The sequence below is a fragment of the Malus sylvestris genome, chromosome 10 (genome assembly GCF_916048215.2).
Source record: "Malus sylvestris chromosome 10, drMalSylv7.2, whole genome shotgun sequence".
NCBI lineage: Eukaryota > Viridiplantae > Streptophyta > Magnoliopsida > Rosales > Rosaceae > Malus > Malus sylvestris.
Window position 1 is genome coordinate 30,998,957 of NC_062269.1, and position 15,283 is coordinate 31,014,239.

The window sequence follows — 15,283 nt, forward strand, 5'->3', positions numbered from 1 at the left end:
CATTCATGGCGTCAAGAAGTTAAAAGATTGGTAATTTATGAATCGATGTATAAAACCATAAATCGGGCAGAAGAAAATGTTCAAGAAAATTCAAGAACCTGAGCAGAGCGATTCCAAAGACTTTGCACGGCTTGTGTTTGTGGAAATGTCTCCGAGAGGACAATTGGATTAAAAATAAAAAAAAAAGTTAACGGGTGAAACGGGTTGAAATGGGTGACCCGTTAGCTTAACGGGTTGGGTTCGGATGATCCATTAGCTTAACGGGTTGGGTTCGGATGACCCGTTAAATTAACGGGTCGGGTTCAACCCGACCCAAACCCAGTAAACCCGACCCGTTTACAGGTCTAATACACCCCACATACTTCCCCATAATACCCTCACACCTCACATTCTCAATATACACTTTACATTTTCTACATGCACCCCATATTTTCTATACACCCCATATTTCTCAAATCTTATAAAGCTTTTAATTTGGACAAAAAATGCCGACTGGAATTTTGACAAAAGATACCGCCTAGGATTTAAAGCATATGTGAGTTGTTTTCAATTCCACCATTAAAACCCATGTCGTCTTTTTTTTTTTAATATCTGGTGGTAATTTTAGTTGTCTAATTCTTCATGTAATCCCTGTGATCCCTAAAAGATGAATACAAATATAGAAGCTTGAATAACGAGGCAAAAACAAGATTAAATAATTATCGATGTTGTCAAAATCACTAAAACAATAAAAAAATATGAAGTCTTACCTTATGTGAAGCTTCCAAAACATCGATTTCGTGTTTCATTCGTCAAAAATAATTTTTCTCAATCAACACGTTTGTAATTTCATTGGTTAGAGTTTTGTTCAACAATGGAGGGTAGGAGGGATTTTAATAGTTGAAGAAGATAAATAATACATTAAAAGTGATTTGGAGTGTATTTAGAAATATTTTTTTTTCTTTTAACCTAACAAGGTCAAAATTGCCTTTGTTTAGTAGGGTAAATAAATTATTTAATAATAAATTTTAATGTGGTGTGCATTCAACATTTTGTAGGGTGCTAATATAAAAAACCAAAATGAATTTCCAAACTGACATTTAACTGTTGCCGTCAGTTTGTGCATGCCTTCGATCTCTTCGCGTTTTTCTTCTTTCACTGATCTGATCTCCTTTTTGGTGACCGGCTAACTTAAGTTTTTGGTCCTCGAGTGACATGTTTATGTATTTTTTGTTTTTGTTTAATTAGTACTTTATTTCTTATGGATGGTGAATTTCAGAATTGGATCCACTCAACTCCGGACCTTAATGTTCGGAGTCTGAAGTTAAAAAATCTGGACCATACAAATTGAATTCGATAGTTCTTATAAACTCATTTCACTAACTCAACTCATACAAACCAAGGATTCTAATTTATTTTCCACAAATGAAGGCCCATAATTTTTTATCCTTAGGTTCCAAACACTAACGTCTGGAATAGATCCAATTTCGCTTGTTTTCTTGTTTTGCATTTTTTTATCCTTTAATTATCTTTGATTTACTCAATACAAAGACAAAAACTCCGAATAAATAAATAAATTCAAAGACTAAAAAAAGGAAGTGTTAAACACCCCAGGTACTGTTCACTTTTAACGAAAAAGACATTTTTACTTTAAAAAGTCACTCATGGTACTATTTTCTTATAACATTTTTTTGTCCTTTTGATTAAAACTTAAAGTTTTCAAGTTATTTTCATTAGTTTTCCTCTAAAAAATGGGAAAATACTCATCAATCATCACTAACTTTTTAACGGGTCCTACACTATAGTTTGTCAATGGGCTTGGAGGCTATTTGGGTTCCCAGTTCTTTAGGTCGGCCCATTGGGTGTAGAAGGCCCATTATCCTTATCTCCCTCACGTTTCCGTTTGCTGAGTTGTCTAGGTTTCCATTTCTATAATTGACATGAGGTTTTTTTTCCCATTATCCTTATCTCTGTCACGTTTCCGTTTGCTGAGCTATCTAGGTTTTCGTTTATGTAATTGACATGAGTTTTTTTCTTTTTTTGAACAAACGATATTATTTACATCACGGAAAGAGAGGTTGGCTGAGCCTCACAATGGACTAACAATAATGTGGTTCAAATGTCTTTGACGAGAATCGATCTTAAGACCTCTCACTTACAAGTGAAGAGGAATATCACTAGATCATAATACTAAGTGGCGTAATTGCCATGAGTTTGTATTAAGATTCTGATGAGAATCAAACATAAAGCTTCTCACTTACAAGTAAAGAGGAATACCATTAGACCAGTACTAAGTAGTGTAATTGCCATGAGTTTGCGTTAAACCTTTGTCTTTTCCCATCGGAGGCTTATGAATAAATATTCAAGTTTCATTAAGTCTCTGTCTGGATTTTGGACTTTTTTGTGAGAATTTTGTGCTTTCAGAAACTCCATCAGCTTTAGTTAAGCAGTGAATTCATAGTCTAACTATGAATATGAAGTATCCTTAGGATCTGCCAATTGGGTAAGTAAATTTCTCAACTTTTTTGAAATTCATCTTTGTTATTGTGGCTTAAAAACATTTTTAGGAAGTGGGTAATTTTAGTTGGAGATATTTGATCAAAGATGTTATATTTGTGTAGACATGATTCCCTGAGATGTGTTCAAGTTCACATCTTTAATTGTGATTCGGGTGGTAGCTTGATATGGTCGTCAAGTTTTGCGAAACGATTGCGAATGTCTGTAGTGGAGTAAGAAATTTGAGAGATTTATTGTGAATTTCTCTAGTTTTAGCGGTTTTGTGTTGTTTGAGTTAGTTGTGGAAGAAGAGAAGTTAAGAAATGTGAGAAATATTGGGTGAATGAAGAAGATAAGGTCATGGTTGAGTCTATACTAGGCACTGAGGCATTGTAGAGACACCAAGGGTGGTGGAGCTGGGGATGCGAATTCTAGTCGGAATAGAGAAGTAAAACTGCATTTTTCAAACCACTGAACAAAAGTCGAAAAGAAAAAGTTTGAGGCAATGATGAATCTCAGACCTTCCACTTTTTCCCTGCATATTCCACTTTTTCCTTGCATATTCCACTTTTTCCTCAAATGAAGCGAAGACAATTATGTGTTGCTTTAGATATTCTTATATTTCTTAAGTAATTACTAAAAATGAATAGGATATCATTATTATGCTACGTGATGGCACACATATTCTTATATATGTCGTTATTCTTATATATGTCGTTCTCCTAGGCATAATAAGATGACTACGCTACGTGATGACACGCATGCGTACTCGCTCACGTGCTGATTTCTTATTAGAACTTAGGCAAACATTTGACGTGATTGTTGACAATTGGAATGTTAACTAAGCATTGATTAACGTGCTTATTTTCTATTGGTGACACATCAAATAATTTGCATATTTAATTTAAAAATTAGTCTATCTAACATCATTCTTCCAGCACAAATATGAAGAACACTCTTAAACATTTGCTATTAAAAACTAACGTGTCAATCTGTGTTAATTAAATCCCTAATTACAATTGGTATATAGAGTACAATGCCCAGGTTCTTATTATACTTGACCCTCTCTTATTTTAATCCCACTCGTCACCGTGTCAGAGTCTAGTAATCTGCATACCATGGTCACCTTGGACCTTATTCAACGACAACGTCGAAGAAGAAGTGGTCGTATCCTATCACCGAGGGCTGGTAGTAAACAAATTTTTGGTTAGAAAGAAATCAAACTTCAAACCAACTCCACCCTACTCACATAAAAAATGTGAACTAAAAATAGAAAAACGAACTGGTTATCAGACAAATCCTTAAACTGCCCAAGAAAAGAAAGTAAAAAAAAATTCAAATTACCAGAAAACAGAAATGAGATGTTCTACAAAATCATAATTTCATCATTCTTTCTTCAACTCAAGTAATTGGAACTGCACAGCCTAGCCCATACTGCAATTCCATGAATCATGAGCTCCAGGACCAGAAAATCCTCCCTATCTAATGTTGAACATTCTATACCTAACCCGAATTGGCACACCCATAATTATGTACTCACTCACTCCTCTAACTGCGTCAACTCTCCTATTCGCACAACCATATGAACAGATGATCCACCACCTGCTCAAACGACGCCAATGCATTCACGCTCTTCCCCATTTTATTTGCTCCGAATTACGTCAGTCCAACCAGTTGCCCCATGTATTTCATCACATCCCTGATGCAGATCATGTGCCGACAGTCATTGTTCATCCCATGTTGTTGTATCGTATGCAGACTCGCGTCCCTTCAATCCCAAGCATCCTCTGCACTTCCAGAATGTCATTTCTTGCCAATTGGAAAACTATTCGCAACCAAACTCAGAAATTAGGAGCCTTCGAGAATATAACAAACAAACGAAAAACTTAACTTTGAGAATATTAGTTTAAGTGGTACCTGAATCAGAAGCACAAAGTAAGAAAATAGAGAGACCTATACCAAAATTAGAAGCACATAGCCAAATTGGTAAATATTAGTTTATAGATTTACAAAATATAAAGAGACCCAATTCCAGAACCAGAAGCACATAGCCAAGAAACTAAAAAGAAAAAAAAAAACTCGATGGAGTGTGTGAAGAAATAAGTCAACCCAGACACATAACCACATAAAGTAATCCAAAAAACCCAAAAGTCACACAAATTAGTCAAATTCTTTTTGGCAGAAAAGAAGAACATACAGTGGGAAACTTGTTGCTGGTGTAGCAAATAAGCATACAGGCCTTCCCCACAGCCCCATCTCCCAGAGTCACACACTTGATGAACCTTGAAGAACTTCAAGCCATTGGAAACTAAGAAAATACTCAGAGAGCCAAAATCTACATAGAAAACGAAAAGACAAGATGGGTTGTGGTTGGGTTGTTGGGATATGCACAAACAGAATGATCTGATAAAACTACAGGATGCAGGATAAGATTCAAAACATATTAAACCAAAAACCAGTAGGATAAAACTACAGGCTGCATGATAAGATAAACTACAGGCTGCAGGAGAGTTTCGGTTCCATCTGGAGTGGTTTTCTTTTCTTTTTTTATTATTATTTTTGTGTTTTTTTATGGTGAAAAGATTAGAGTGCGATGCAGTAGTTATAAGAAGATCAATCTAAAGGGTGACAATGAATTTTAAAGTGTGGGTGTTTTCATCCGGTGGTCCAGAATGTTCATGGTTAAGATAGGCACATATGCGGAGCATTTCGCTTTTTGTAGATAATTTATGGATGCTGTGATATTATCATTTTGACCCTATTTCTGTGAGCAGTTATAAGTTAGCTTTGTGTGTGAAGTGAGGATATTCTTGGTATTTCAGATTGTTTTACCATTTTGTCCTTTTCACTTTATATATATAGAAGAATGGGTACATTATAAATAAATTAGGACACAAATAAAAGATTAAAAAAATTATGAGTACAAATGAAATTTTAAAAAATATGGGTGTAAAAAGAAATTAATGCATGGGTACAAATTAAAACTAAAAATAAAATACTACAAATTTAAAAAAAAAAAAGTTGCAAATTAAAAGTGGGTACAAACTAAAAATATAAATATATGATACAAAGTTTAGCCATAAAACATAAAAATACCATATGTAATTTTTCTATCACTGATTAATTATATAATGTCACTTGACGGTAAACACATGGGCACAAATACAAATACAAATAAAACTTTAAAAAATATGGGCACAAAAAGAAATTAATATATGGGTACAAATTAAAACTGAAAAGAAAATTGGTACAAATTAAAAAAGGTTTCCAAATTAAAAATGGGGACAAACTAAAAATAAAAATATATGATAAAAAATTTAGCCATAAATATAAATATACTAATTGTCACATTTTTAACACTAAATGAATATTTTTAGGTAAAAATATTTTATTATTAAAATATTTAATGATGTTATTAATACCCAAGAACCTTAATAAAAAATTGAAAATGAATAAGGTTTTAATCAATGCAGTAGCAAAGTTTATTGTGTATGATTAATTGAAAGAGAGTTTGATCAAATATACAGAAAAGTAGCAGTGTAAAATTCTCCTTTTTTATTCTTAACAATTCTCACTCTGTAAACTCTAAAACAACACAAGAACAATACTTGCTAGACGTTTATGCAAATTTGATGATTGGTGGGTGCACAACAAGGTTTCACTAGGTTTTATGATTTGAAGATGAAGATGTATATTCTGGTTATGGGTTGATTTAGATGAAGGGGGGTGGGTTGGTGGGGACGGGAAAGACAGGAAGGAGGTCTGGGGGTGTGCTTGAGTAAATAAAGTTTCTTTTTATTCAATTTTAATTAACTACCTAATTAATTATGTAGTAATTTAATTTTTAATTAAACTTAATAAGGAAAGTCTTTTATTATTTTGGTTTAACACATGGCAAGTAATGAATGGCATTATAGTACCATTCAACATAGTCCAATGACAAGCCAACTCCTTAATTTTTAATTTTTCTTCCCCTTAATGTAGATGCTATTTATTACCGATGGAAAAAAAAATGTTGAACTTCCACCTAAAACCCTAGAAGAATACCATTAATTACTGTACTGCATTAATTTGGTGGTGTCCGGGTTTTGCTATTTTGTTTGGTTGACATTTTATATAAATTTCACCCTCAGTGTACAATAATAGGCCAACTCAGTTTGCTTTTACTTATAACTGCTAAAAATAAGCTTGCTAAATTAAATAATATTAAGGTTCTAAAATGCGTTAAGTGCTAACCGGATGACAAACAAAGATGTAGATGGGGTCTAAGAGATTTTTTTAATTTTGTATCGGGTTACATAAATTTTAAAATAGAATGACATATAGATTATAGGGGTGTGATATCCACACACCCTATTTTACTTCTTACACACCTTTCTAATTTTCGGCCGTCAGATCGGATGAATTGAAAAAGATCAACATATAGAAATTAACAAACGGTGTGTGAGAAGTAATTTAGGATGTGTAGATAACACACCCTTAGATTATAAAGTATGAAACATATTAAAAATATGGGTAACAAATATATAATGAACGTTCATCCAAATATCCAACAAGTCTCTTACAATTTATTAAAAAGGAAAATACAAAATGAAAGTTATGTAACTTCTCTCTAAGTCAAAGTTGTGGCCTAGGCGAGCTAGGCAAGTGCCTAGTCACGCCCTTCTTAATTTTCCAAGGTATTAGAAATAATCGAAGAGATAGTCAGCCGCCTAATTTTTAGGAGGGGCCTAAGGGGAGATTTTAGAACAGTAGATAATACTTTGTTTCTCATGGAAGGCAAAAGTTGCATCTTTTGAATAATGTATATCTACTGTGTAAACTTCATTAATAAACCTGTTTTAACTTTTTAATCTTCATTTGAATCATTCATAAAAAATAAAAAAAAATCATTCAAATCAGATCATTAGTTATCCATATGTATAAGTTAATCTTCATTAGAAGTTCACCCATACAAAAAATCATTCGAATCAAATCATTTAGTTATTCATATGTATAAAACAAATTGACGATGTAAGTATCATATAATCTATTCATGATTAACTATTTATTTATTTAATACATTTGAATGATTTAATGGCCTCCGATTCGAATAAAATTTTGTAAGAATGATCTTGAAATGATCTAAAAAGCTGAATGGTTCCGATTATAAAATTATATGACGAAAATACGTTATTTACAAAATGTAGAATATGTGTATTCTCTATGAAAGGAACACTAGTATAATCTAATGGAATAGGATCGGGATCCCGTGATATTGGTTGTTCATCGTACATTGTGCGGTCAGTTTTCGTTAGGTACTATTTATATTTAAGTTTAATTTTTAAATTTTAAATTTCAAATGATTTCTAACCGTACGATGTACGATGAATAGCTACAATCAAGGAATTCTCAGGAAAACGATCCATGGGAAGTAATTTCCTAACAAAGTTATGTCAACAAGGGATCATCGCTTTATGAGCGTGCCGTATAGTCATAAGAGAGTGTATTTACTATCAATTGCAAGTAGGTTATGTTGAAGAATGTGAAATTTAACGACTTGAGTTACAAACTCATTTTAAACCAAAATCAAATTTATCGGTTGTAAAGTTGTTGCAATTTATTCATGAACATTAAAGTGGAAGACCATCACGTAGGGTCGTGGCAGATAATTAGTGAATATTAATTATAACATGTGCTAACCCTACCTCCTAACCAACACGAGGAACCCTAGTGACGACGCCGCGTTGATTAACCCAGACCCAGACCCTATCGCACCTCCAGTCCTTGGTGGTTGCAGACCCTTCCAGTAGCACGATTGCACGAACACCGTGATTCTCTTGCTCTATCTTTGCCGCCACAGCTTCCCCATTTTCTCCCACCACCTCCGGCCATGACTTCTTACCTACACCTACACACACACACAGACATATAACAAAATTATTTAATTAATAAATAAACCCACGATGAAATACCAGTAATCCGACTTTATATAGTTTTACCTGGACACTGTGCCATTCTAGCTTCTTTCTCACACACAGATATATTTTGTGTTATCAAACTGCTATGGATTGGTATTTATAGATCGATCTGGCTTGAAGTTTGGTTTCTAAAAGTTTCAGGCATGCACGCAGTCGAGTCAATGTATGCCGATACATTTGAATTCTGACCATCGCTAGCTGCTCGAACAAGATCTAGATGTCAATCACTTGTACAAGCCAAGTCCATATGTCTTTCTTCCGTGCATGTGTAATGTTGTTGTCATTTGTGCGTGTTGCCACATGCTTGCTCATCCAAAATCAAATCAAAGTTATCAAACTGATATATTTATCTAATTTGAGCGGTTCCGTTTGGATTCTTCCCCATCATTTATTTGGACTTTATAGCTCAAAGAAGTAAACTTTACGCGACGGAACCTTAAATTTAATCGTGCAAAGGTTGTCATATTACGTTCAAATTTTTTCTGGCGCGAAAATTTTATCGACGAATGTATATTTGTCCGCCGAACATTATTCATTGAGCACAAACCTCTGAAGAAACTAAAACGTTGATCTTTTTTACCCGTTGAACGTCTAAATTCCATCAAGTAAAGTTTATGTACCCGATAGAATTCGTCCGTTGGACAAACTTTCGTCAAATATATAATAATTTATGGTAGTAAGAGTAGTTTGGGGTGGAGATTGAGCTAGAACACAGTCAAATCCATCCCAAATAATAGCATCTCAATTATAGCCCAATAGACACAATCCTTGGTTTCTAATTTCTCTAGGCCCGTGCCCTTCTCCTTCCTCCCAAAAGCATGATCCCTTTCCACCTAATTCACCTAGTCCGAAATCCAGATCGTTAAAATTTGATCCAACGGTTACAAAGAAATAGCCCATTTGAAAATGATAATAATTATAGTCGTTGAATCAAATTTCAACGGTCCGGATCTTAAACTAGATAGATTAGGTGGAAAAGAATCCAAAAGAGGATCCCTTTCCCCTCCCAAAAACCCTGACTCTGCAAGCCTACTGGCCGTTGGCCCCTAGTTCTGGCTTGAGGTCGGTGGGTAGCCTGCCTTCCACCCTCTCGAGAATCCTAGCCCTCTTCCGTCTCTGCATCCTTCCTCTTCCAACATCTTCCCCTATGATTGCTTCCCTTTTTTCCTACTCCGTTCTCTTTGCTTTCCCCTTTTCCCTTCGACTCCTCCCTCCGTTTTCCTACTTTATTTGACTAGAGCATATCCATTATTTGACCTTTAATTTGTAGTTTTCTTGAGTTTTGTCTCTATCTCCCTGAGCTCGTCTCATGTCTAGATTTTTATGTCCCTTTTTACCTCTAGATGTTTATACCTGTCGTCAATCCTCCACCCCCGACCTCTGCTACTTGACATATTGCTTGTCTCTCTTTGGCAGCTCACTTTAGTGTTGAGTGGTTCTTAAAGTGCATTTAGCACTATTTGGTAAGATTATGAAAGCGATTTTTGCCCAGATGGCTCCCTCACCCTCCGTTCATCCAGTTTGTACGTGATTTCTTCTTGATGGTGGTGACTGATCGATGATGGCGGCACTGTTGGCATTGAGGAGTCTGCATTCTTCCAGATTTGGAGTTTTGTTGTTGTGGGCTTGCCCTTTTCAGGATCTTTTGTATTTACTTTTGGACTAGCTTGTATTTGTACTGCCTTTGAAACTTCTATTTCTTATGTTACTTTTTAAATGAATGAAAGTTATTTGTTTGGCAAAAAAAAAAAAAAACACATAATTCTTGGGTTTCCTTTGCCACGAAGTGTTACTATCTACATCAATGTTATAAATTTACTTGAATTCAATATTTAATAGTATACTTTAGATTTATAAAATATTAATTTTGTTGTTCATCTATATATGAAGACATATGGAACATTTCATCCTCTGTACAATTGAATCTCAACTAAATTTCTTGTTCCACTGCCTTTTCCATAAGCAAAGGATTTCGAAATCGAAAGTTTAAAATAGTATTCTCTGAACAGCTCTCCTCGGCCGTTGGATCGGGTGAAGCCCTCTTGTTATATTCTTGGCTATAGCCTATAGGGAGAAGATGGTGCTGTTTTTTTGGACTCCAGATTTCTTTCACTAAGATTATTGGATCAAGTGATCCGGACTTTTCAAATTTTTTTAAATGACAAAAAATTATCAGTTTCAGTTTTTTTGTTACTCATCATTTGCCTTGGAATTTAAATAGCTGGTCTTCCATCTTTATCAATCTGCTAAAAAAAAAAAAAACCAAATGCTTTGAAGATTGAAGACTAAGTTGCCTTGGAATTTAAATAGTTTGTCTTCCATCTTAATCAATTTGCTAAAAAAACAACCCAATGCTTTGATGATTGAAGGCTAATTTGTTTTACTTAGATTTGTTGACTCTCTCTTCTCCCTGAAAATTATATGTCACCTTCTAAAACATATATGAGACCAACCTAAAGAGACTATGTTACATGTGCAATAAACTTGAATATAAACTCCATTACGCATTAACGTTCAACAATTAGAGAATATTAAATTTAAAAGGAACTAAAGAGATGAAAAAATAAAAAAGAATTGATTAGCCTGGCTCACCTAAATCAAACCCGCATAAGAAATTAAAAGACCCAAAACAATGTAGAGCGAATTTTGAGTTTGAGAGAGTAAAGTGACGAGTTTTGAGTTACACAGAGCAAAGTGAGATTAAAATCGAGTTTAAAAAAGCATAGCTAAAAATAAGCCAATAATTAAGGAGAAATGTATTTCACGATTTGTTGCATGAGCGAAGCTGGCCATTAAGCAAACCAAGCTGCCCGTCGTCTTGCTCACTACTCTCTTACCAGCTCCACTGAAGTCTCTTGGTTTGAAGAGCCTTCAAACATATTACTTGATGTTTTTTTCTAAAGATTGTAATCCTTAAGTGGCTGGTTTCTTTCCTAACCAACTTACCTGCTATTATCTCTTTGGAATATATCGTTGTTTTTGAAAAAAAAAAAAATTATATATATATATATATATATATATATATATTCTATTGTATATATACTAAAACCCGGTGAATGGGTATTGTTCATTAACAGTGCCCATCCGGTTTTACCCCTCATTTTATTCATGGTTTTTGGTGGGATTGTGCATTAAATTGTCTATTTTGCCCCCGTTTCATTTTTGTTTGCGGCTGTTGCTCCCCGTTTGGAAGGTGCTTTTTGGTGTTTTTGGTTGAGCTTTGGCCACTTTTTCTTTTCCTCTTCTTTTCTTCTCTCTGTTTTTCTGTCTATCTTTTGCGTTTCTCTATGTGTCTTGCTGTTTTCATCGCGATCCGATCGTTTAGAAGGGTGGTTGGCCTGTTTTTTCCCGCTGTTTTCCGCGGAGGAATCGCAACGGTTTGGGTGCGTTGGTTGCTGTGTGCCGTTATTTTGTGCTTGGTTGGTAAGAAATTTTTTTAATTAATTGTTGTAAAATTCGATTCCTGCTAAGTGTTTTCTTTATTTTTTCCTATTTTGCGTGTGGATCTTTTGTCTAATTTTGTTTTTGGTTGCAAGAAACGTTTATCTTCCAACTTTAGGGTTTTGTTGTGGGAGTTGAAATTTTTTTCATTTATTGATATCATAGTTTGCCATCGTTTGTCCGGTTCATTCATGTAAAGTATTACTGCTAATTAATTACAATTGTATTAACATTTTGTTTTAGTTGTAACCTTTTCTTTTTTTTTTCCCTTGATGATCCAAATTGTTTTATTTGCAGTGACTACTTCAAGGAAAATGTGCTCTTATGGGATATTCTATGTTCAAGTAATTATACAAATGAAGCATTAGGATGACTGTCAATGGGGAATACTAGACTAGCCATTTTTGTATGTGAATGACAAGGCATTTGACAATTTCTTTTCTATAAGTTACACAAACTTAGACAGCTTTGTAAAAATATTTGCTCCATTTTCTACTTAATGTTTATCTTAGTCTTTGGTTATTTATATGTTACAAATAGAGAACTTTAACGAAAAGCTTCTGGTACTGTTCATTTTAACTAAAAATTATATGTTTACATTAAAAAGTCAATCCTGATATTATTCACTTTACCTTTTATTTTTTTGTCCTTATCGTTAAAACTCAAAGTTTTCAAATCATTTTTATTAGTTTTACTTTAAAAATATAGCCTATAGTTATATTTTCGCTCCCACATCAACGGGCGGATAAAATTTACTAGTATATACTGAAGACCTCTAATAAAAGTGAAATTTAAAAGAAATAATTTCATCACTCTTTTCTCTCTTTATACACTCCTATCTATTTCGAGAGATTTTTTAATATGTTCAGAACACGGAATGAAACATCACATATCATTATACAATTCGAAAAATATTTCAAAAAAAAGTTATACAATTCAAAAAAATGTTACGGCACAGTGAAAAATTCCTCCTTTATTTGTTGCATGAATACTTGCAACAGGCTTCGACTTAAATTACGTACGTACTCATTACAATACACAAACAGTACGTACTCGTTACAATACACACACATTGACGCATACATACTTAAACTCTCTCCAAAACGGTGACCGGAAGTCCGCCTTTCATCTTCGCGGTGAGGTAGGACAACAGCTCCGGCTGTGCCCCGCCCTCCCTCTCCCGCGGTACCACCTTAAACCGCTTCAAAACCGCGCTCACCACCCTCTTCATCTGCAAAAACGCCATCTCCCTTCCCAAACAAATCCTGGGCCCCGCTTGAAAAACAGGATAGCTATACGTGTCCCTCCCAACAAACTTCCACTTGTGAGCCCCCCTCTCCTCTCTCTCCAGCCACCTCTCCGGTCTGTAATCCGCCCAGTCCGCCCCCCAGATCTCCTCCATGCGCCCCATCGCGTACACGTGGTACATCACACTCATCCCCTTCTTCACCTTCGTGCCGTCCGGCAAAACGTCGTCGTTTGCCGCTTGTTTGCTGTCGGTGGGAACCGGCGGGTACAGCCTCATGCTCTCGCACAGCGCCGCGTGGGTGTACACCATCTCCTTCACCTCGTCGTAACCTCCTCCCGCTGCCGACTCAGACGACGCCGCTTCGTTGATCTCCCTCAAGATCTCGTTTTCCACACATGGTTTCTGCGAGAGAAGCCAGAAGAACCAGGTTAGAGCCGCCGACGTGGTGTCCCGGCCTGCGAGGGTGAAGCTGATGACGATGTCGGTGACGAACTTTTCGTCGGTGTGGCCAGAGCTCAAGAACCGGGAGAGCAGATCTACAGATTCCAACACCTTCGCCTCGCTCAGATCCCGCTTCTTTTCTTTGACAATGGTTTTCGCGAACTCGCGGACTTCCGATACGACGGCACGGAGGCGCTTTTCGGACCCGATTCCGAGAGCCCTTTTGAGTTTCCATACTGGGTGCAGCAATCTGAGCCTGTCGCTGCTGATTTGCACGGCTTCGTCGAAAGCCACTGCGAATTTGGCTTCGGGCAGAGAGGGCAGGAGGTAATCCGGGTCGTACCCGAAAGCAATTCGACAGATGTTGTCGAAACCGAAGCGCTGAAGAATGTCTTGGAAGTCCAGGACTGAACTGCTGGCGGCGGAGGCGGAGAGAATTGGAATAAGGCGGTCGGAAAGCTCGGTGTCGACCACCTGTTCGACAAATTTACGGAGAGACTTGGTGTTGAACTCGTGGCTGGAGACTTGGCGCTGGAACTTCCAGTTATCTCCATCGGCGTTGAAAATGCCGTCGCCGAAGAGGTCGGCGAGGGTGGTGCGGAAGGTCTCGCCTTTTTGGTAGTTGGGGAAGTTGGTCTTCAGGATGTGCTGGACAACGGTGGGATTGGCGGTGACGACGAAGCGGCGGCCGAGAGAGTGGTGGAGAGTGAAGGTGTTTGATGGGGAGGTGCGGAGGAGGTCGGTGAACCACGGCAGTCTGCGGCGGTGGTTTTTGTAGAGAGATGGGAATGTGCCGATTATTGGGTATGATTTGGGGAGCTTGCTTGTTTTGGGGTTCGGGTCCGCTGAAAACCTGAAGAGGAAGAAAAGGATGGGAAGGAGGAGGAGGAAGGCGAAGGTTAAGAGCTCAAGAAACATGGCTGGCCGATATAACGCAGAAAAATGGAAAGGGTTTAAAGGTGTCGGACAATTTGCAGTGGTTGTTGTAGTGCTGCTGATTTGCGGATGATTTGGCAGCAAGATTTGGGGGTCCATTTATAATGTCTGAGTTTGTTTTGTTTAAAGCAAATTATCAGACTAATCACTTTTCACTGGAAATTTACAAAAAAATATGGTCTTGTATGAACAGTTTTTACTGTACTTTTCAATGAGTCAAGTCACTAGCACGCAGAAATCAACGTGGAGGCAGATTCTTTGCCCTTTCATTTTTCATGTCTTTTTGTTTGTGTGGTTACGGTTAAGTCACGTTAATATTTTATATTACTATTTTTTTTTATCTTATTATCTCTATAATATAAAATATTAACGTGATTTAACTGTGATCACATAAAACAGGAGGATACGAGAAGTAAGAGGACAAAGAATCTGCCTCCTAAATCGTTAACAATTAAACGACAATCGATAGTGATTAGTGATATTAGTACGTAAGCGAGGTCGTCAGAGCACCCGCACGTACATGGGTGGTGAGTCTTCGGTCTTGGATTTAGAATATACTAAAAGTGGAAATAGATGAAATGGATTTGCTCTTCGAAGGTATGGTCTTGATAATTAACCCCTAAAGATCCCAATAAATAATTCCCAATTGAAAATTTTGGAGAAACACCATCACCCACCGTCGTTGATGCTCTCGAGAGAATATTCTGCTCTCATTTGGGTGGGTTCCATCGGAGATAATGAAGGAGTACAAAGGTGTGGCAGCCTTTTGAGGTAAAAATAT

General features: G+C 36.4%; 2 protein-coding genes and 1 long non-coding RNA gene across 3 annotated transcripts; all 3 read right to left on the minus strand.

Moving 5' to 3' along the window:
• Positions 1 to 3,794: 3,794 nt before the first annotated feature.
• Positions 3,795 to 7,751, minus strand: LOC126584456 (uncharacterized). Its single transcript, XM_050248828.1, has 4 exons — positions 7,647 to 7,751; positions 4,673 to 5,093; positions 4,393 to 4,428; positions 3,795 to 4,300 (listed from the first exon to the last, which is right to left on the minus strand). Exons 1-4 carry the CDS (start codon positions 7,749 to 7,751, stop codon positions 4,206 to 4,208), a joined length of 657 nt encoding a protein of 218 aa, XP_050104785.1. The 3' UTR covers positions 3,795 to 4,205.
• Positions 7,752 to 8,030: 279 nt separating this feature from the next.
• Positions 8,031 to 8,587, minus strand: LOC126586064 (uncharacterized). Its single transcript, XR_007610731.1, has 2 exons — positions 8,457 to 8,587; positions 8,031 to 8,365 (listed from the first exon to the last, which is right to left on the minus strand). It is a non-coding gene; the product is annotated as an uncharacterized LOC126586064 (long non-coding RNA).
• A 4,247-nt stretch (positions 8,588 to 12,834) lies between these two features.
• LOC126586062 (cytochrome P450 94A1-like) lies at positions 12,835 to 14,644 on the minus strand. Its single transcript, XM_050250768.1, has one exon. The coding sequence runs from the start codon at positions 14,599 to 14,601 to the stop codon at positions 12,964 to 12,966; it is 1,638 nt and encodes a 545-aa protein (XP_050106725.1). The 5' UTR covers positions 14,602 to 14,644; the 3' UTR covers positions 12,835 to 12,963.
• Positions 14,645 to 15,283: the final 639 nt, after the last annotated feature.

Coding starts and splice junctions, on each gene's coding strand:
- LOC126584456 (XM_050248828.1), bottom strand. CDS start 7,751: ATGTACGATGAACAACCAATATCACGGGATCCCGATCCTATTCCATTA. Junction 5,094..7,646: donor TTCTACATTTTGTAAATAAC/GTATTTTCGTCA, acceptor GTCACCCTTTAG/ATTGATCTTCTTATAACTAC. Junction 4,301..4,392: donor ACTTTGTGCTTCTGATTCAG/GTACCACTTAAA, acceptor GGTTGCGAATAG/TTTTCCAATTGGCAAGAAAT.
- LOC126586062 (XM_050250768.1), bottom strand. CDS start 14,601: ATGGACCCCCAAATCTTGCTGCCAAATCATCCGCAAATCAGCAGCACT.